This window comes from Bos indicus x Bos taurus, chromosome 10 (genome assembly GCF_003369695.1).
Source record: "Bos indicus x Bos taurus breed Angus x Brahman F1 hybrid chromosome 10, Bos_hybrid_MaternalHap_v2.0, whole genome shotgun sequence".
NCBI lineage: Eukaryota > Metazoa > Chordata > Mammalia > Artiodactyla > Bovidae > Bos > Bos indicus x Bos taurus.
The window spans coordinates 13966744-13988049 of NC_040085.1; the positions used below are offsets into that span (position 1 = coordinate 13966744).

The 21306-nt window shown below is 38.8% G+C and overlaps 2 protein-coding genes across 6 annotated transcripts in view; one reads left to right on the forward strand and one right to left on the reverse strand.

Moving 5' to 3' along the window:
* REC114 (REC114 meiotic recombination protein) overlaps positions 1-16554 on the forward strand; it is a 184123-nt gene extending 167569 nt beyond the window's left edge. For 2 of the 3 annotated variants that reach the window (XM_027553172.1, XM_027553174.1), the window contains exons 4-6: positions 6295-6486; positions 13611-13688; positions 16302-16554. In XM_027553172.1, the coding sequence (XP_027408973.1) occupies positions 6295-6486; positions 13611-13688; positions 16302-16466 (435 nt within the window). In that variant the 3' untranslated portion in view covers positions 16467-16554. The remainder of the gene's footprint in view (positions 1-6294; positions 6487-13610; positions 13689-16301) is intronic. The other variant, XM_027553173.1, reaches the window with a different exon arrangement.
* Positions 16542-21306, reverse strand: part of NPTN (neuroplastin) — a 64388-nt gene continuing 59623 nt past the window's right edge. Inside the window, exons 7-9 of one of the 3 annotated variants that reach the window (XM_027553170.1) lie at positions 18971-18980; positions 18088-18162; positions 16542-17560 (exon numbers count right to left, since the gene is read on the reverse strand). In XM_027553170.1, coding sequence (XP_027408971.1) covers positions 18102-18162; positions 18971-18980 — 71 coding nt within the window. In that variant the 3' untranslated portion in view covers positions 16542-17560; positions 18088-18101. Of the gene's footprint in view, positions 17561-18087; positions 18163-18970; positions 18993-21306 lie in introns of all 3 variants that reach the window. The other 2 variants (XM_027553169.1, XM_027553171.1) reach the window with 2 other exon arrangements.

Sequence of the window (21306 nt, forward strand, 5' to 3'; positions counted from 1 at the left end):
GAGCTGTCGTGTTTCATTCATGGGAAACCAGCTTCATCTCTTCCCTTTATAAGGAAAGCATAGACTTCCCTGTAAGGCGCTCTACCTCCCATGGTCCCTGAAAGATGTCTGCTTCTGTCTCAGGGACCAGAACAGCGTAATGTGGTCATCCCGATCTGCCAAGATTAGCCAATGAATGTTTGGCTTTTCCAGCCTCTGGTATGGATTGCCTCATGGCAGTGAACAGTGTCTGCCATATAGATAATTTATAATTTGGGGATTGTGGTATACAGAGGGCTTTGTATCCTGCTTTCCTCACTTAACATTGTATCTGGAACATTATACCAAGGCATTTCTTAGTCTTTGAAACATGATTTTCCGTGACTACCTAGTATTTGTATTGTTTGGGTGCACCATGAATCGGTTAACAAATTCCTTATTTTTCACTATTGTAAAAATGTTTTGATTTTCATTAGGATTTATTTACAGAGTTTTTGAGATAAAAGTACTAGAAGTATGAATGTGTATTTCGTAAATGTGCCCTCCAAATAGGTTGTTCCTGTTTCTACAGCACTGACATCTGTAAAAATGCCTATTTGTCCAAATCCTCTCCAACAGGGTGATATAATTTAAATTTAAAAACTAATTTCTAATTTGATAAGCAAAAATGAGCATCTTCCTTTAATTTTCATTTCTTTGTTAACTAGTGAGAATGAATATTTTTTTGTGTGTGTGTTAGCCAACCATCTGTATTCCTTCTGTGAATCACCGTCTACTGCTTTTGCCTCATTTTTCTCTTCAAAGTCTTTACTCTCTGTGTATAGAGATTACATGTTAAATGCATGTATTTTGTGTAGTTATATAATTTGAAAAGTGATTATTGATGTATATACCATATACTTTATATGTAGATTTTTAAATATTCAAGTTTAGGATCCTTTTGCCTGTTGTTATTGGAATGGTATTCTTTATCCAAAGATATTTCTAGCTGCCTAGTACTAGATTTTTTCTGAATTATTTTAAATTTAGCCTCCTTACTAAACTGCTATTAGCTCTGGTAATTTAATTTCTAGGAAAGTAATTTTATAATCTGCAAACAATGATAATTTTCTTCCCATACTTTTCTCACCTTACTGGATTATCTAGACCTTCCAGAACACTGTAATTTGACAGTTACACAGTCATCCTTGACATCTTGCTGACTTGAATGGGAACAAGTGTGTAGACATTAAGAACATTTCTGGCTGTTGACTGGATATTCTTTACCATGTTAGGGAGATACTCCTTCAACTATAGTTTATTTACTAAAACTTTTATCAGGATTACATATTAAATTTTAACTCCTATCAAAATCATTATTTGTTTCACTTTTTTTAATCCTTTGATATATTAATACTGAGCCAACACACTGTGATTTTTGCCTTATTTGGCAAAGGGTACACAACTTTTTTGTTTCTTGACTTGGATAACTTGTAGTTAAACAAGTATTGCAAAACAAACATTTTTCTGTAAATTGATAAATAGAAATATTTAGAAATAAAATGTTTGTTCCTTTAACAGAAATTTAACATAACTTAAATTCAAGGGGCAATAAAGATGATGTTTCTTTTCTCTTTGGCTGAAATAAGTAGATTGTAAAAGATCTGCCTACTTGTAACATGGGCTTCTTTTTTTTTCAGTAATTGTAATCAAAATGATCTTGGCTGATTGGCTAACAGTCGACATGTAATTCCTTATGTGAAAAGACTGATTCAAAGGAATAATGGTAAACCACTGTTGTGACTCACCTCCAATAACTCACTGAAGAATATTTTCATGGTTTTCTCTGGCCTCAGCCTTAAGTATCACCCCTTGGTTTCAAAGCAAAGGATCAAAGAAAATGTTGAAGTCCTTTTTCCGTACTCCCCCACCTCCAATTTCTACTTAGAGGAATTCACTGCTAGTGGTGGGATAAACTGCTCCAGTTGGGGTCCTAGTGATGATGGGGAACTTCTTACAGATCTGGGTGAATCTAAAACCAGCAGGAAGACATGGCCATGTTTGTGAGGATTCTCACATCTCCTCGGCTGTCTTCCTACGTGGTACCGACTGGGCCCATGTCTTCGTGTTGCTGATACCCTGTAACATTAGCTACAGAGCCTGCAGCTTAAGATCTCTGCATGGAGATGCCATTCACACTTGTGAGTCAGTATTTAATGGGCCCAATGCTTCCCAGAAGGTGAAGCCTCATTTTCTTGTGTGTACATGAAGATTAGTGTATAGAGACAAACACTAATCCTTAACGTTTGTTTCTTCAAGAAATTTTCTATTAGTTGTAAGAACTTGAAATTAAGTATTTTGAAGGAGAGTGGGAACACTTTAACATATAAGTCACCACTTTTGTTGTTGTTCTTCAGTCACTAAGTTGTGTCCAACTCTTTGTGACCCCATGGACGTCAGGCTTCCCTGTCCTTTACTATCTCCTGGAGTTTGCCCAAACTCATGTCCATTGAGTTGATGCCATCCAGCTATCTATCTCATCCTCTTTCACACCCTTTTCCTCATGCCCTCAATCTTTCCTAGCATTAGGGTCTTTTCCAGTGAGTTGGCTCTTTTCATCAGGTGGCCAAAGTATTGAGATTCAGCTTCAACATCAGCCCTTCAAATGAATATTCAGGGTTGATTTCCTCTAGGATTGATGGTTTGATCTGCTTGCTATCCAAGGGACTCATAAGAGTCTCCCCCAGCACCACAGTTCGAAAGCATCAATTTTTTGGTGCTCAGCATTCTTTATGGCCCAACTCTCACATCTGTACATGACTATTGGAAAAACCATAGCTTCAACTATGTGGGCCTGTGTCGGCAAAGTGATGTCTGATGTCTCTACTTTTTAATACACTGTCTAGTTCTGTCATAGCTTTTCCTCCAAGGAACAAGTATCTTTTAACTTCATGGCTGCAGTCACCATCTGCAGTGATTTTGGAACCCAAGAAAATTAAGTCTATCACTGTTTGCATTTTTTCTGCACCTGTTTGCTGTGAAGTGATGGGACTGGGTGCCATGATCCTCGTTTTTTGAATGTTGAGTTTCAAGCCAGCTTTTTTGCTCTCCTCTCTCACCTTCAAGTGGCTCTTTAGTTCCTCTTTGCTTTCTGCCATTAAGGTGGTGTCATCTGCATATCTGAGATTATTGATATTTCTCCTGGAAATCTTGATTCCAGCTTGTGATTCATTCAGCCCAGTATTTCACATGATGTACTCTGCATATAAGTTAAATAAGCAGGGTGATAATATACAGCCTTGGTGTACTCCTTTCCCTATTTTGAACCAGCTGTTCCATGTCTGGTTCTAACTGTTGCCTCTTGACCTGTGTACAGGTTTCTCAGGAGGCAGGTAACGTGGTCTGGTATTCCCAACTCTTTCAGAATTTTCCACAGTTTGATTCCACAGTCAACAGCTTTAGTGTAGTCAATGAAGCAGATGTTTTTCTGGAATTAGCTTGCTTTTTCTATGACGTAGTGGATGTTGGCAATTTGATCTCTGGTTCTTCTGCCTTTTCTACATCCAGCTTGTACATCTGGGAGTTCTTGGTTCAAATACTGCTGAAGCCAGACTTGAAGGATTTTGAGCATTACCTTGCTAGCATGGGAAATGAGCACAATTGTGCAGTGGTTTGAACATTCTTTGGCACAGCCCTTCTTATGATTGGAATGAAAACTGACCTTTTCCAGTCCTGTGGCCATTGCTCACTTTTCCAAATTTGCTAGCATATTGAATGCAGCAGTTTCACAGCATCATCTTTTGGTATTGGAAATACCTCAGCTGGAATTCCATCACTTCCATTAGCTTTATTCATAATAATGCTTCCTAAGCCCCACTTGACTTCACATTCCAGGAAGTCTGGCTCTAGGTGAATGACCACACCATCACGGTTATCTGGGTCATTAAGGCCTTTTTTTTGGTACAGTTCTGTGTGTTCTTGCCACCTCTCTTAATATCTTCTGCTTCTATTAGGTCCATACCATTTCTGTCCTTTATTGTGCCCATCTTTGCAGGAAATGTTCCCTTGGTAACTCTATAATTTTCTTGAAGGCACTTAAAATATAGTAATTTGGGGGATTCCCTGGCTTCCCAGTAGTTAGGACTCTGTGCTTTCACTGCTGAGGGCCCAGGTTTAATCCCTGGCTGGGAAACTAAAGATCTCACAAGCCATGTGGCACGGCCAGTAGTTTCCTTAGATGATAGACACCAGAGACAGTCTATTTGGGACAGTTCGTGGCTATTATATATGCATAAAAGACTTTCATTTCACAACAAAGAGCTCTTTCTGACTTTTAATTCTGGCATAAAAAGAAATCGCCTCAAGATTTTCAACCTAGGAGTCCTTTGGTTAACCAAGTGGCAGGTTTTCTGTCATGGTATTTTGATGCTGAGGATGTGGGATGAAGATGTAGCTCAATTTTAGATTTCTCCTGATGTGCCTTGGCTTTATCTTGGGTCCACATGTATTGAGGTGGTATTTCTGGTTTCAGATGATAAGCTCAAATTCTGTCTAAGAATTTTATAGAAGGAACATGGAGCAAATCATCAGTTAGGCTGTCAGACATACAACTTTCCCTGTCATTTCCTGGAACTACATTCCAAAGAAACACTAACTGTCCAAACTCATTGTTGTGTACACTCACATAGATAGGTAGATACCTCTAGACAAGTGGTCTGAGATTTTTGCCCTGCTTATATACTTAATAATTATCTGTTCCTTTATATAGTTTTCATCTAGTGATGAGGTGCAATTTTTTATGTGATTACTCTCAAAAGGTTAATTACAGAATCATCATGGAGATAGCTGATACAAAGGTGCTACATATAGATGTCCCATTTGTACAGTCTCAACTAGCGAGAGGTGGAAATAGCTAATTAATTGTAAACAAGAAAGCTCAGTTTCACGTAAGATTCATAGAATTACCAAAAACTGAATGTGGAGTTCTCTCATCAGTTCTTTCCCTTTCCTTCAGGGGGTTAGCTTTCGAAGACTCTTGATAATTTGGGGTTATTCATCCAAGAGAAAAATGACTAAGGAAATGAATAGGCAATACTCAAAAATATTCATATTTTTTCATTGTTGGAGGGGGCAATGATAATGGATTAACCTTTATACTCAGGGGAAGAAAGTTAATGAATTTAAAAATGAAGAGAACCCGAGAGAGGCAGAAAAGGGGCAGCAGTGTCTGTGGGCATGGCGCCTTACCACTACCTAGCCATGCCCAGTTTTCTGTATCCTAAAGATACGGCTTTGTTTGATGGTTTTATCTAGAAATTTAAATCATGTAAATTGTGAACAAGAAAATCAAGGATTTCTGCTTATAGAAACTTTCAGGATTTTGTTAACTACAGTTAGAAACATTTTCCAGTTAGCAATGTGATTTGTGTATTTAAAAAATACAAAATGCTATTACGATGTTAGCATCCGAATTTCTTTGCAGAAGAAATTGAATAAAGGTACACAATACACATCACCTATTTGGGGTGGCTTTTGGGTAAGCTGCGTCTTCTAAAACTAGACAAGATATCAGACTAGAAAAAAAGGCAGCTACTTCTGTTAAAATAAGAGGTTTATTGTTGTTATTGTTACAATTTAGTTCTATTTTTAAACTTACAGTAAAATAAATTTGATGTGGTTGCCACACTTAAAATTTTTAATTGCATCTCTCCCACATTTGCTGGTTTGCCAGGGGATATAAATCATACAGCTAATTAAAGGCAGCATGTGATTGATTTGTCTGTGTGATTTGTAGGTAAGTCTGGCCTCTTTAAGGATAAAAGGGCACTGCAAATTAATGAGATACACTGGCTGTCAGCATTTGCCTGTCCCCAGATCCCGTTTTGTTTTTCAGATTCACTGGCTTGTTTAATGTGGTATCTATCTGGCTAGCTCTTCTATATACTCAGGTTTGGAAAATTTTGTTCAGCCAGGACTGTTAGCTTCACTGATTCTCCACCTAAGCAATTAGACGGTATGCAATCTTTGTTCCAAAGTAAGATAAAACGTGGATCTTTTACTGCAGTCAGTATAGTGACCTTCCTAGTCTTTATGATGGGCTTTTCCATTTTTTGCTGATGTCAGTCCCTTGAAGGAAATGAATATATTATGAGGCACAGCTCCCAAAAGGGAAAAGAAAACTAATTATTGGCTTTTCTATGCCCACATCAACAATCTAGGGTAACTGCTCCCTTATTGACACGCCTTCCCCTGCAAACAAAGGGAAGACCCCACAGTAAATAAAAGTAAAGTGATATGACGAGGGTTGCTGAGGATAACTTTTGATTTGTCACACAGAACAAGAGTCGTATGTTCCGGGTACAGTTTAGTGGAGGCTCCAGAGAGCAGGCACTGGAACACTGCTACAGCTGCGTGCAGAACCTAGCCCAGTACATCACCGTCCAGGTACCCGACGGAATCAGCCAGGAGTTCAGGCCAAGTCCTGGCCAAGGGAAGGGCTGTGTGCAGAGCATCCCACCACAGCATGGCGTAAGTAGGCAAGTAGGTGGATGAGAAACCTGAGAAGGTAATGCTCTGGGGGGGCCAAAATCACAGTGGAATTTGCCGAGTCCACCACATTTGTAGCTTAAAGATATCTAATGTTGAGTGACTTACTTGTATTGACATATATATAATTATGGTGTTAGTTTCAGGTATACAATATAGTGATTTGATATTTTTATACATTACAAAATGATCACAACATCTAGTTACCATCTGTCACCACACAAAAGCATTACAGTATTATTGACTGTATTCCCTGTGCTGTACATTATATCCCTATGACTCTTTTTTTTTTTTAAGATTTATTTATTGTTGGCTGCACTGGGTCTTCATTGCCGTGCGGGCTTTTGTTTTCTCTGGTTGCAGGGAGTGGGGGCTGCTCTAGTTGCAGCGTGTGGGCCTCTCACTGCAGTAGCTTCTCTTGTTGCAGAGCACAGCCTCTAGGCGCGTGGGCTTCAGTAGTTGTGGCACATGGGCTTAGCTGCTCCACCGCATGTGGGACCCCAGTCCAGGGACCGAACCCATGTCCCTTGAATTGGCAGAGGGGGGTTCTTAACCACTGGACCACTGGGGAAGCCCATTCATTTGTAACTGGAAGTTCGTGCTCCATAATCTCATTCACCCGGTTTGCCTATCCCCCCAGGTCTGCAGCCATGTTTGTTCTCTGTGTTTATGAGTCATTTTATATTTGTTTTTAGATACTACACATTTTATTGTGTATATATTGGGTGGGCCAAAAAGTTCATGCAGGTTCTTCTGTAACATCATAGGGAAAAACCCAAACGAACTTTTTGGCCCACCCTATATATATACACACACACCTCATTTTGTATATATTCCAGTGTGTGTGTGTGTATACATATACACACACATACCTCATCTTTATCCGGTCATTTATTGACAGACACTTAGTTGTTTCTATAGCTTGGCCACTGTAAACAACGCTGCAGTAAACATAAGGGGGAAATATCTTTTTGAATTAGTTTTTGTTTTCTTTGGATAAATACCCAGAAGTGGAACTACTAGATCATATGATAATTGTTTTTAATTTTTAGAGAAAGCACCATACTGTTTTCCATAGTAGGTATCAATTTACATTGCCACCAGCAGTGCATAAGGGTCCCTTTTCTCCACATCCTCACCAATACTTACTTCTTGTCTTTCTGATGACAGCCATTCTGACAGTTGTGAGGTACTATTTTGTGGTTTGATTTGCAGTTCCTTGATGATGAGTGGTGCTGAGCATCTTTTCATTTGCCTCAGGAAAGGGCAACAAAAGCAAAAAATAAACAAAATGGGACTAAATCCAACTAAAAAGCTTTGCATAGTAAAGAAAATCATCAACAGAACAAAAAGACAACCTATTGAGTGGGAGAAGGTATTTGCAAATGATACATCCAGTAAAGAGTTAATACCCAAAATAACAAGAACTCATACAACTCAGTATCAAATAAAACAATCTGATTAAAAAATGGGCAGAGGACTTGAATAGACATTATTCCAAAGAAGACACTGAGTTATTTTTTAAATTCAAGGTTGATTCTCACTGTAGATACGTATAAGGCTAGAAATTAGATTAGCTGGGAGTCTCAGGTGTATCATGGGTGTTACTATAGTACCGTGGTTCTCAGAGTATGATCCATGGACCCTTCCCTGAGACCTTTTCAGGAATCCACAAAGGCCACATTATTTTTGCAATAACATTCACATATTATTTGTCCTTTTTCCTGTATTGATACTTGTTATTTAATGGAACAGAAACATTGTGAGCAAAGCTGCTGTCACCTTAGCATAGATCAAGGCAGTGTCATCTAGCCGTACCAATAGTCATGTTCTTTCTTCACTGTCACTGCAGTAAGAACCAACTAACAAAACCATCTGCGTTCTGCAGCACGATGGCTTTCTCCTAGGAAAGCACCTGTATGACAGCACCAGCTTCTCTTTATGGAACACCATTATTACTTAACAACAGACGAACTATGATTAGATTTGGGTGGCTGGTGGACATTTTCTCAAGTGAATGTAGTTACTTCAAGTAACTACAAGAAAAGTACTTCAGGAAAACAATTGATAGTATTTATTGACAATGATGAAATAACCTTTCCAAGTGAAAATTAGAATCTTGAAAAACTTGTACCTGCCACTTGAGCTTCACAGCTTCCTAACCCAGAAGACTTTCTTGATGGTACTGGTAACGAACATGATTTTTAAATAAGTACATCACAAAATCTTTCAACATGTGGAAGACCTGTGCTGCAGAACCATGCACGGATGAAGGATCCAAAGTGTGCGCTACATCACTGGATTCGGTTTGTTTTTGTACCTGTTAACTTCCCTCACCTGTTTCTCTATTTTACTGTTCCCATTCCCCTCTCCTCTAGCAACCATCTGTTTATTCTCTGTATCTATGAGTCTAGTTGTTTATCCATGCCTTTTAATGTCCATATAAGTGAAATCATACAGTACTTGTCTTTCTCTGATTTACTTCACTTAGCGTAATACCTTCTAAGTCCATCCATTTTGTCACAAGTGACAAGATCTTTTTTATGGCTGAATAATACCACATTCTCTTTATCCAGTTATCTATCAATAGACACTTAGGGTTAATCTGCTCCCACATCCTGGCTACTGTGAATATTGCTGCAGTGAACACAGGGGTGCATATATCTTTTTGAATGTTTTCATTTTCTTTGGAAAAGTACCCAGAAGTGCGATTACTGTATCATATGCTAGTCCTGTTTTTTTTTTTTTTTAATTTCTCTTCAATAAACAGTGTTGGGGAAAACTGGACTTTCTCATATCATATAAAATCATACAAAAATAAAATCAAAAGGGATTAAAGACTTAAATGTAAGACCTGAAACCACAAAACTCCTAGAAGAAAACATAGGCAGTACACTTTTTGACATCTTGGCAATATTTTTATGGATCTCCTCAAGCAAGGGAAATAAAAGCAAAACTAAAAAAAAAAAGTCACTGTTTTTTGTGATCACTGTTGCACAGCAAGGGAAGCTATTAACAAAATAAAAAAGGCTGCTTACTGAATGGGAGAAGATATTTGCAAATGGTATATCTGATAAAGGGTTACTATTCAAAATATTCAAAAGAACTCATACAAATCAACATTAAAAAAAAATTATAAAATGGACGGAGGGCCTTGAATAGACATTTTTCCAAAGACAAAACAGATAGCTAACAGACACATGAAAAGATGCTTAGCGTCACTTATCATCAGGGAAATGCAAATCAAAACCGCAATGAGATATCCTCACACCTATCAAAGTGGCTGTTGTCAAAGACAAGGCATGGAGAAAAGGGAACCCTTGGTGTGCTCTTGGTGGGAATGTAAACCGGCACAACTGCTATGGAAACCAGTCCAGAGATTCTGCAGACCAAAGAATCTTCTTTATTTTGTTGTTTTATAACAAGAGTATAAAAAGCTCATTGCTATGATTTAAGATTCTGTGTTGAAATTAGCCTTTAATCATTTGTTGAATTTTGATGTGAGACCAAAGAGTATCCACAATTAGCTGAAAAACATTTTTAAAAAATAACTTTTTCCATCTATATATCTGTATGAAGCCAGATTTTATGTATTTCAACCAAAGCAACATGTTGTCAGATTGAGAAATATGAGTCCAGCTAGATATTAAAAGAGAATTGCAAAAACTGTATTTTTGTTAGGAAAGTTATTTTCATTAAAATGTTTTTAATACTAACATATAATGGATTTATAATTTTAAATGAATATTTAAAACTTGTTTTAATTCCTAACATATAAATATCAAATAGATGTAACTCAAAAGCTGTCTGAGGGCCTCAGTAGTTTGTAGGAATGTAAAGAAGTCTTGTGATAAAACTTTTGAGAATAAGTTACAGAATTTCTCCTGCAGGTACATCTTCAAGCATTTCATTGGCAGAGTCCCACATGCTGCTAGCATAAGCTACCTCTGCTCTTAGGATGAAATTCCAGTTTCAGGCTGGGTTTTTTATTTTCTATTTTGAGCAATGACTTTCCAAACCTGGCTTTCCATTACTTCATCCTGTAAGTTCCCCTTAAACTAACTGGGCCAAGACAATTCATTTTTACTGTTTTATCACCAACTTTCTTTTCATAGCGTATCTGGGGCAAACAGATTTTATATTATTTATCATAAAATGTTTTTCTTTAAACAAGTACTGTATGGTTTCCCTTTGATTGTATTTAGTTTGCCATATTAATGTTTTAGAATTCTTCCCCTTTGTTCCTGCATGACTTTTTGTGAACATGTCTTAACACTAAAGCTGGTTTTCTTACAAACACTGGATCTAATTTAAAACATTTTGCCTCATCAGCTTCTATTAAGAATCCCCTCTCTAAAAATGGAATGATATGGCTTATTATAAGATACTTTGTTGCTTACGATCCTTTACCCCTTAAATAGATCGCCTTTCTTTGTAGGTGTCACTGACCAGCTATTAGACTGAGCTTATAGTACCCAGTGCACGCATGGGGTGCAACAGGAACCAAACAGGGTCCCCAAATTTGGGAACTAGGTCTAGAATGCGCTATAAAGGTAATGATATACATGACATACATATAGTAAAGATACACACACATCAGGGTAGAACCTAAATACTATTATCTAAATATGAAAAGAAAAACTGAGACAGTACCTTAAAGTAGGCCGTGGGTCGTTAACTACAGTGGCAGATGAAGGCCCTGGCTCTCTATTTAAGCTCATCCCAAACACCTAGGTAGAAATATCCCCAAAGTGGCTAGAAAATGTTCATGTCTCTTCTTGATTCTGTATTCAAGGCCTCCTTGGATCTGTAGTTTGGTGTTCTGGGTAGATGAGATGTAGAGTGCTGTGCTCTACACTATGTCCAAAGACCATAGGCTTTGGAATCCAAATGGATTTAGGTTTGAATCCTTGCCCTGTCAGTAGCTATGTGTTCTCATGCAAGTCACTTACCACGTGGTGAGACTGAAATTGTGTCTATAAAGCACCCTGGCAAATACTTAAGTAAGATGATTCATTATTACTGCCAGTCATGTTACCTTTTCAGATCTCTTTTGCTTTGCAGGTGAACAAATAAGCATACCAGTCAGTCTTTTATTCTCAAGGGTTAGCACTCACCAATCAGCAAGGCCATAGTGAGATGGAGTGTCTGAGGCTGCAGAGCAGGAGACGAAAACTCCTAAGGCTTGTCCTCAGCTACCGCTGTTCAAATTTGGTATCATGCTCCCTTTTTCAGAATCCAGCTCCAGAGGTGCAAGCTCTGGCCAAGCTTTAGTCATCTTGCTGGTCTCCTCATTCAGGTGTCTTTTTCCCAGTACTTGTATTACTTTTGTCTAAAATAGTTGTTCCTTTTTTTTTTTTTTTTTTTTTTTGCAAATTAGGGGTTTTTCCATATCTTTTTATTTCAAGTTCTTGATTCACTTCCTGTCTTGCCTCTGCCTTGTAATTTTGCTAATTGTGGCCTAACCAGGTGTTTCTTCAACCTGAGGGCTTCTGAGGCAATCCAGCCTATGACAGTTCCTAGCTCCTCCTCTGTTAGCACTAGAAGTCCAGGAGGTGGCAGCCAAGGGCTCGTTCCTGTGTGCATAGAACCTGCCATCTGTGTACACTTAGGTGGAGGACTGTCCAGCTGACTTCCACTGCTTCCATCACACTTGGCTGTAGATCAGTGTATGTGGCATATGAATTTTGCTTAGTCTTTCCTAGTTGTTTGAAAAACATGGTGTGAGCTGAACTGATGTCTCCTAGGAAAACCTTAGAGCTGGAAGAAATATCAGGCAGTGGAATCGGACTTTTCTGGATGAGGGAAAATGGGGTTTGCCTAAGGATTCCAGATTCAGTAAAGCTCCTTACCTTTTAGCTCATTTTTATTTAGTATTCCTGACTAGTTTTCTTTCCTTTGTTCTTTTCTTCCTCTCTGTCCCACCACCCCATTTTTGATGCCTCCAGATACACATTTCTTCTAACACCCACTGAAATTAGCAGGACATTTACTTTAGCAGTCAGAACATACTGCTGATACACACCCTCCAGGGAGGGCCTTGGATTCTCCGTGTGATACCACCAGCTCAACTGTCTGGAGATTATTAGTACTATAAGTACCACTGCTATCCAGAATACAACTAAGCCTGCAGACATGTGGCTAGGAACGAAGAGTGGTGGGGCTCTTGGAGAAGTTTTTGTTTTTAGGTAGAAGCAGCCTCTTATGCCTCCAGGCTTTCTCCTACACCTTGTTCATTCTGTTTGCCTAGAAAACATCCTGAGTTCTGCTCAAGAACAGCCCCTCCCGTAAGAAGTAGCTCGGGCTCTGGAGCATTCCTACCCCTCATGCTTATTAACACACACACCCTTCCTGTACTGCCCTCTACTGCAAGCCTGAAGTCTTATACTCCCCTCCATGCCAGCACTTCCTCAGTTGCATTCAAGTTGTTTTACTTGTTAGATTCTTACTGGGTTGTTGGTTCTTGCGGACCAGACCTCTCTCTACCTTATTTTCTGTGGCTCCCTTCCCTTTTTCCTCCCAATGTCTAGTGCACAGTAGACACAAACATTGTTGAATGAATATATCTAGGAATTTACTAACAGAAGAACTTATTCATAACCTCAGAATGTCTAAAATGAGATTTTTTTTTAAAGTTACAAGATATTGTTATCTTGCAACTATAGTGTTCCCCCTGCCCCCATTTTGCTTTTCTACAAGGAACATGTATATTACCCGAGTAATAATTTATAGAAGGTGACAAATCATGATCATCAGAAGCTGGGCAATGTCCACTGCCCTGCAGTACCAGCACACGGTCCTGGGCTGGGCCTTTTAAGACAGAAGTATGCCACGGCATCAGGCAGGAAAAGGCACTACCAGCCTGTGAGACCTAAGGAACACCAGGCACAGAGCAGGCGCCTCAAATTTTATCTCTGTATCTCTGCTGTGGCAAATCAGGTTAACAGCCAACCTTAAACCAGGACAGACTACACCAACAATGACTTTAGTACCTTTACTGATTTTCTTTCTTTTAACATTAATGCATGTGTTCCACTTTTTCAATGGCCTACGGAATTTATGACTATGTTCAGCCAGTCTCCTAATTGCACGTTGTTTCACTGCAGAACTCAGAGCAGCAGCAGTGGGTACCGGCTGGCACAAGCAGTCCAGGAGGAAGGACCTCAGTGGCCTGGTTAGCTCAGGTAGGGCCTATTTCCATATTCAGTTTTCATGTCAGGAAAAACAGTGATCCCGAAGAATTTTGTATCCCTCTGTTCAATCCACTGTTCTAGAACAGTAACTTAAAATGTTACTATAGAAGACGATAAAGACAGAGACAGGCCATTTCCACCTATCCTTGTTGTGAGATTAGACATGATGGCACATACTGAAGAACTGTCTTCCTGAGGAAATAAAAGACAGAAAGTGGTCTATAATGTTAGACTTTAAATGCATGAGATAAAGAATTTATTCACCACCTTCCTAAAAGAGGAATGAAGCTAAGAATTTCAGTTTAACTTTGGAAATGAAATTTGGAAACTCTTTTAAGACAAATATCAATACGAATTTTAAGTTGGATCAACCATAGTTTCTGTAGGGGCAGATCTTCAGTGTGAGGATCTCAGGTTAAGGATGTATGGAGCCCCAGGAAGACTCTGCTCTTACCACAGAACTGCTTTTGCACGTGGCCTCTCCACTTGAATTTTGCTGTTACCAAACACTCCTGCAGAACTATTCATTCAGGCTCAGGGTTCCTGAGGCTGGTCTCCTCCTCACTGCATTCCCTGCTGTGCTTTTACACAGCAGGTTCTCAGCCAACAGTTTAGGCTTTCCCTAAAATTCTGCATGGAATTCATCAATATCCAATTTTAATAAATTTCCTTTCTACTTTATCTATTAAACTGTGCTAACAGTGGTGTAAGAAGAAGATATGGGTGTTTTCTCCACCTGGCACACCACTCACGCAAAATAAATGGGCAATCACAGATTTTAAAACCTGAAAAGTAAGAAGACTAAATAAGAATTCATGTCTTTCAGTAAGTCAGCAACTATGACAGAAAAAATTTAGAAACCTCATTGTCCAGAAGCAGGACAGACTTCATAGTTCCCAGTCTGTAGCCTTGTATCTGCACCAGGATTATAGGTTAACTGAATCAGAGTGACTAAGCCACAGAAAAGCATGAGCAGAGCAGGGTGTGATATCCTTATTCGGGAAGTATCAGTTGCTATAAAAGATGAACCTCGACTGAGTTTATTTACATTATATAGAAGAACCATGTATAAAGAAAAAGCATCAGGCTAGAAGCTCAGATATGTTACTTGTTTGCTATAACCTTCTAAACAAGTCATTCTTTGAATATAAATTGGTAAAATTCTTTGAAAGCAATTTAGCAATGTAGATAAAATTTAATATCTTATTACCTATAATACCATTTCATCTACACAAATATACATACAAAGATGTTTTTCAGTAATTTTAATAGTAACAAAATAGGAAACAATTATTCACTAATGGGATACTGAGTGGTTAAAAAGTACCATAACCATAAATGAGATAAAATATAGTCAATAAAAAGTGATGTCTGTCTTAATCTGTTGACATTGGAAGATATTCATAGTACATTGTTTTTTAAAGGCTACAAAACAGCACACATGATTTGACTTTTGTAGTAAAGACATACACACAAAATAAGTTTGAAAGGAGATACACTACCATGTTAATAGTGGCTCTTGCTGGAGAACAGGGCTTCATATGACTTTCATTTCCTTCTTTCTACCTTTAGATAGTCTGAAAAGCTGGTTTGAATTTAGAAAAGTCAGTTTCTATTATAGATAGTTCCTTGAGAAATGTCAACTATATACATATACACCAAACCATGCAGTCCATGGAAAGGGTAGAAAACCTACCTACCTAGCAGAATTAACATGAGGAGTGAGTAAGAAGGCTAAGGCAAGGCTCAGAAGCAGGTGGACCACACACACAGCTGAAGCCGTCTTCGTTGCTTGGGTCGGTGCATCTTTTGCCTAATCTTCCAAACTGCCAAGCATGGTCAGGCTTTTTTTTGAACTCTCCTAATGTTTAAATATTGGCAGCTTAGTCAACTGACTTTAAAATACTACAGGTTACCAAAGAAGACAGAGATGACAAATAAGGATGTGAAAAACGTGCAGTTGTATATGACATCGTTTATATGACATTCCGGAAAAGCCAAAACTATATACAGTATGGAGGACTGATCATAGTTGCTAAGAGTTGAGGGTTTGACCTTAAGAGTAGATAGCAGTGAGGGAATTTCTGGGGGTGATGGAAATGTTCTGCCGTGATTGTAGCAATGGACACAGGCCTCTACTTGTCAAGCCTCATGGACAGAACCAGAGAAAGACAGCAAGCTGTGTCCTTGGGATAGTCAGTTTGTAACCTATTTATTACATTCAGAACCCAATTTCCATATGATGAACAGCTCACACCCATTCTTCCACCTATTAGGTGGGATGGATGAACTAAGTGGAGTTCATTCATTGATAAGACTTCTCAATCTACAAACTTAATCAGCACTGTACTCTTCATTAAAGCAGTCAGTATCTTTGCAAATCACTTTATTAGTATACTTGAAATACTTAAGGATACAAGTTTACCTCACTTTGTATGTATATTTAGAAACATTATGTAAAGGAACTTGCAAAGCTAATTAACACTAATTTTTGGTGTCTTATTTCCCAAATCTTACCTTAAGGCAGTTTTTCTGTGTTCTAGTACTCAGGCTGTTGCTTTCCCCTGTAATCTCTAATAAACTACTCTTTTGGAATCCCCACAGTCTCTCATGGCATCAGAGGAGCTGCCACTTGTTTATGAACGATCTGCATGGAATGCGGAAGGGTTAGGCCCCTTTCTACGCTTGTGCCTCATGGATCAGAACTTCCCGGCATTTGTGGAAGAAGTGGAAAAGGAACTAAAAAAGCTGACAGGGCTGAGTGGTTAACATTCTGTGTATCTACAGAAATTGGGAGTAATGGGGAAAAAAATGCTTCCTCCTAAGATTATAGAGAATAAAGAGTATTATTCCAACACCTTTTATCAGTTTTATTTTTAAAAACAGGTGAATCCACTTTTTACATCATTGCACTTCAGCAATTACACAAAACACAAGTACATGCATCTACCAATTACGCACCGCGTGAGACCCCTGCTGGGTGTGAAAATCTACACTCAATCAATGAAAAAATACAGTGTCAACCTCAAAGAATAACTAGTTGCATAGAATACCATGCTTTAACATTTCAAGATCATTGAAAACAAAAGGTAAATTATAAAAGTTTGCCTTAACTCAATGTACAATTAGGTTTTAACACATCAGTGCAAAAGGATTTAGGAATTTACATGATTTAACAAAAGAAAAAAAATAATCATTTTAAAAGCAATCATACATATATACTGTAATTCATTATATCCATTCAGTGAATTGTTCCAGCTTCTTATCAAAGTCATGTTAAGCCCTTAAAATTATAGATTTCAGTTTATATTACTCATCTTTATGTACCAGAACTGAACAGTTTCCTCATCTGACAACATACAATAAGGAATGAGTATCAGCAGCTTAAAAATGAAACAAGCATTTATTTTGGATTTCTCCCACCCCAAAAAATATAAATATATATATATATATTTATATACTGTATATATCTGTATGTTTTGCGGAACTTTACAAAAATGTATCACTAGATGGCAGCAGTGCATTTTAGAGCTTTGCCAATTTAACAGCTGCATTAAGTAAAAAATGGCGCATGCATGATCTGACCCTCAGGGGTCACCTTTTCACTTCTATTTAAATATTTTAACAAAAAAATAAAATAAAAGCAACATTCACAGCACATCAAGCCCAAAATAGTTTACACCTTCTACACTGAAGCATTGTTTAAAATGTACCTGGCTAGATCACCCTTACAGGAGAGGCTAAATAAGGCATGCTTTAGACAGTCGTCATGGTGCTGCTCACTTGAAAGGGGAAAGAACCAAAGAGGTCCAAGCAGAAAATTTAGCAGGTCATGTTGCCACCAGTTTCAGGAACCTAAAGATCTGTGAAGAAAGTAGAAATTAAAAGGGAACATGCACTATTACTTAATAGGACACCAAGCACCACATAAAGCTTTGGTTCAAACAGCATGCTCAGGGATGTGGTGTGAAATTCTGATCTCCATGTGCCTAAGCAGCAGGCACTCTGGCCCAGCTGGGCCTGGCCACCATTTCTGCCTTGCCCCCACAAGCAAAGTGGGACCAACTGGCCTCAGGAATAATCCACCTAAGAAGGTGACAATTTAACTTTTACCTCTTTTTAAAGAAGTAAAGTGGTAAGGTGATGCTTTGAAACATCATACACACTCTGAAAAGCATCTATGTTTTACAACTCAGCTGAAAATGTTCCTTTCCAGCTGCTTCACTGGACAGACAACTTGTTCCATCAGTATTGGAAGCTCTGAAATCAACTGAAAAATCTTGCAACATAAAACATAACATCAGCTATTGAAGACTTTGTGATAAAGTCAAAAGAGGCACATTCATTTGAATCTAACTTAAAACTTCTAAAGTTAGAAGTCCATACTTACATTATAAGTAGTATTTAATTTGTGTTTCTCTGGCGCAAGTTTTTATCTTTGTGATTGTTGGTAGAGTTGGTTTTCCTTTGGAGGAAAAATTGCATTACAAGAGTTAAACTCAAGCTCAGTAGCAACTTTTCAAAGTACAACACATGGAAATACAGGGACTCTTTCACTTACTGCCATCCCTGGTATAGTAAGAAATTTTACTGCACGATATTAATACAAAATTAATACACCCTGTGTAAAGTGCCTACAACCTTAATTGATCCTTTTGACTCCCAAGGCAGATAATACCCAGGTAACATGGGCTTTGATTTATAAACTATGACAAAAGCGAGTGATTAGTTTTTTCTCTACGTAACACCACTGTCTCGTCTCTTAATTATATACAGGCAGTGCTGTGCTCTCTGGCACTTAACTAATTTGGGCACACTTCTGCCTCTGACTTCTTAGTCCCCAGCTCTAGGGAAGAGTGCAAATCTTGGACTGATTTGAAATTTGTAGTTTTGTCTCTCTTGAATACCCACCATTTAACGGAGCCAGGCAGTTTATCCGTGCTATAGTCTAGCTTGAACAAAACCTGAAGCCTCAGATACAATGGTCATTTCCCCCACAGTATCAATTTAAACATATGGGGTGTGCAAAATTTTAAACATTTTTTTTGCATGGTATTCCACTTTATATTGCTACTAAGAACAAAAGTGTACAGCCTGTCCTGGGAATCAAAGGGCTATCAGTCAGCTCCATGTCCAGCTAAGAAGTCTACACTGCAACATTGCTTTCCACTCACTGTCTTCCCCTACAATGTTAGCTATGCCCTTTAATTAAACTGCAAATATAAAATAACCCAACCAGAAACTACTGAACCAAAGTCCAACAAAGTACTTACATTGGCCCAGCTGGTTCATCGTCTACACAGGTATCCAGGTTTTAATAATCCATTGAGAGACAGGAGAAGAAGGGAGAAAACTGTGAGACTCTGCATCAGGGTTAATAAAACAGCAAACAGCAAGTGGCAAACATGGCTATTCATAGCATTTATTCAAGGCCATTCCATCTGGAGGTGCAAAACACTCATGGAGTTGTTATTTCTAGATTCAGGTTTTTAATGGCAGGTACGTTGTTTCAATGGTTTTAGTTAACACTTTGAATGCTTGTCATGAAAAACTGCAACTGTAGCGGACAGATAGGCTGCAATATTATAATACTCATCTTGTCCCCAAGTTCCAGTGGTTCACTCTTAAATAGATGAGAAGACAAACCAACATTTCAGTTGTAAAATCCTGCTGTTTGTTTTCTTGTGGTGAATGCATGCATAGTTCTGACTCAATCCTGCAATGTAAGATGGATGTGTATGTGCCACACGTTTAGCCACACATCCTCTCTTCCCCACAGGACACTGTTCTTGCTGTTCTGTAATCTTTACGAGAGTCTGTAGTCTGGAGAATAAGATAGAGGAAGCCACAACAGTTCAACCTAATAGTGGGTCAGTCAGGCTGGGCTGTGCCAGCAGCAAGTGTATGCAGACCAGAAGATGTTCTGTGACAGACCAGAGAAAGCTGAGTAGTGCTGACATCCCTCTAGAAAAGACTTCAGACAGAAAAACAGGCTCATTCTTGTGCCCTGGCCAAAACCAGAACCTGAACCCAGATGAGCCATGAGTTATCTCTTTTTTTTTTTTTTTTTAATCAAAACACTTACATTTTCTGAGTTTAAGTGCCTTCTTAAATTGGTATTTTCTGATTCTGATTTACCAAGTTTTTCTTCCCTGTTTCAACTAAGGGCAACTTGGTCCCCTTTAGTAAGGGTTATACATGTGTGTGTGTATACGTGTATGTGTGTGTATATATATATATACACAGACACACAAGATTTTTTTAAAGGCCCATAAAGGTGGGGGAACAAGTTAAGTGCTCTTAGTTTCTTTTTATTTTACAAAAGTCCGGGAGACTAAATGATTCAGAACTGAAGGCTTCTAGAAAAACTCTCAGCAGGATTCCACAAGGGGGCTTGGTGCACATGAAGCAGTTATGGAGATTACAGTCTCAGTGTAGGCATCTGCAGGAGCACACGTCAGGAGTAATGTCTGTCAGAGGGAGACATTGCTCCACCTGTTCCTTCGAGGCAACGGAGAGGCAAAGCCACCGCCAGCACACACAGTGACTGGAGCAAAAAGGATTTCAAAAAAAAAAAAACAAAAAATAACAAAAAATAACAAAAACGGAAACAAAACTAACCACAAACCAATGACTTATCAGCCAAAACAATAGGCTAGTGACACACCAGTGTCCACAGGATTCTACTACTAAAAACAACACACTATTGAACAGTACAGAGAACGAACTAAGACTTAGACACCCAAGACAGCTGTGCGCTGTTATACGGTGAAGTTGTACAGAGATGCATCGGGCACTGAGACACACGAGCCTGGCCTGGATCCTCCCTCAGCGCAACCGCCCAATGCTCTCAGCGTCCCGGCCACGCCAGCTCAGCTACATGCTAGGAACGAAGCACTGCAGGGACTGGCAGGAGCAGACTTAGAAGTATTTTTAGTGCTCTGGCTGTGTACCCGAAAACACAGAATTCTAAAGCAAGATAGCTGATTCAAGAATACCACCAATCTACTCCCAATTTTAAGAGGAAAAAAAGCAGGGGAGAGGGAATCGCGATCGCCAAGCTCATCTTTTCAAAGCGTGACGCTGTCAGCACCAACCGAAGCACTTCACACCATGAGCTTTTCTTTCTTCAGTAATACGGATGTATGTACACCCTGGTGCCTGATTAATAACGTCATTTCCCAGCCCAACAAGCCGATTAACGTGCAAAGGGCTGCATGAAGGGGTTTTAGCAAGAGTGGCTCTGGTGTAGCTGCCACCATGCCTGCAAGTGGGAGCAGCTGCTGTTCACAACAGTGTCTACATCTCACAGCCCCTTCATCTCTCTCCCCAAATTCACTTTCACATTTACAAGGAACAAAGAGCCTCAAGTCTCCCATTTCCCTAACCTGAACCACTATCTGCAGTACCACTCTCTCTTTACAGGTCAAACAAAATAACAACTTGACCTCTAACAGGGAAATCGGAAGAGAGGGAAAGAACAGAACTACAGAAAAAAGGTACGAAAATTAAAGTAAATGAGGATTAAACAGCAAACTGAAATCCAAATTAGTTGTGAAAGTGAATGAAGTAAACTTGAAGAAAAGTGTTAACATTATGAACTGTGCAT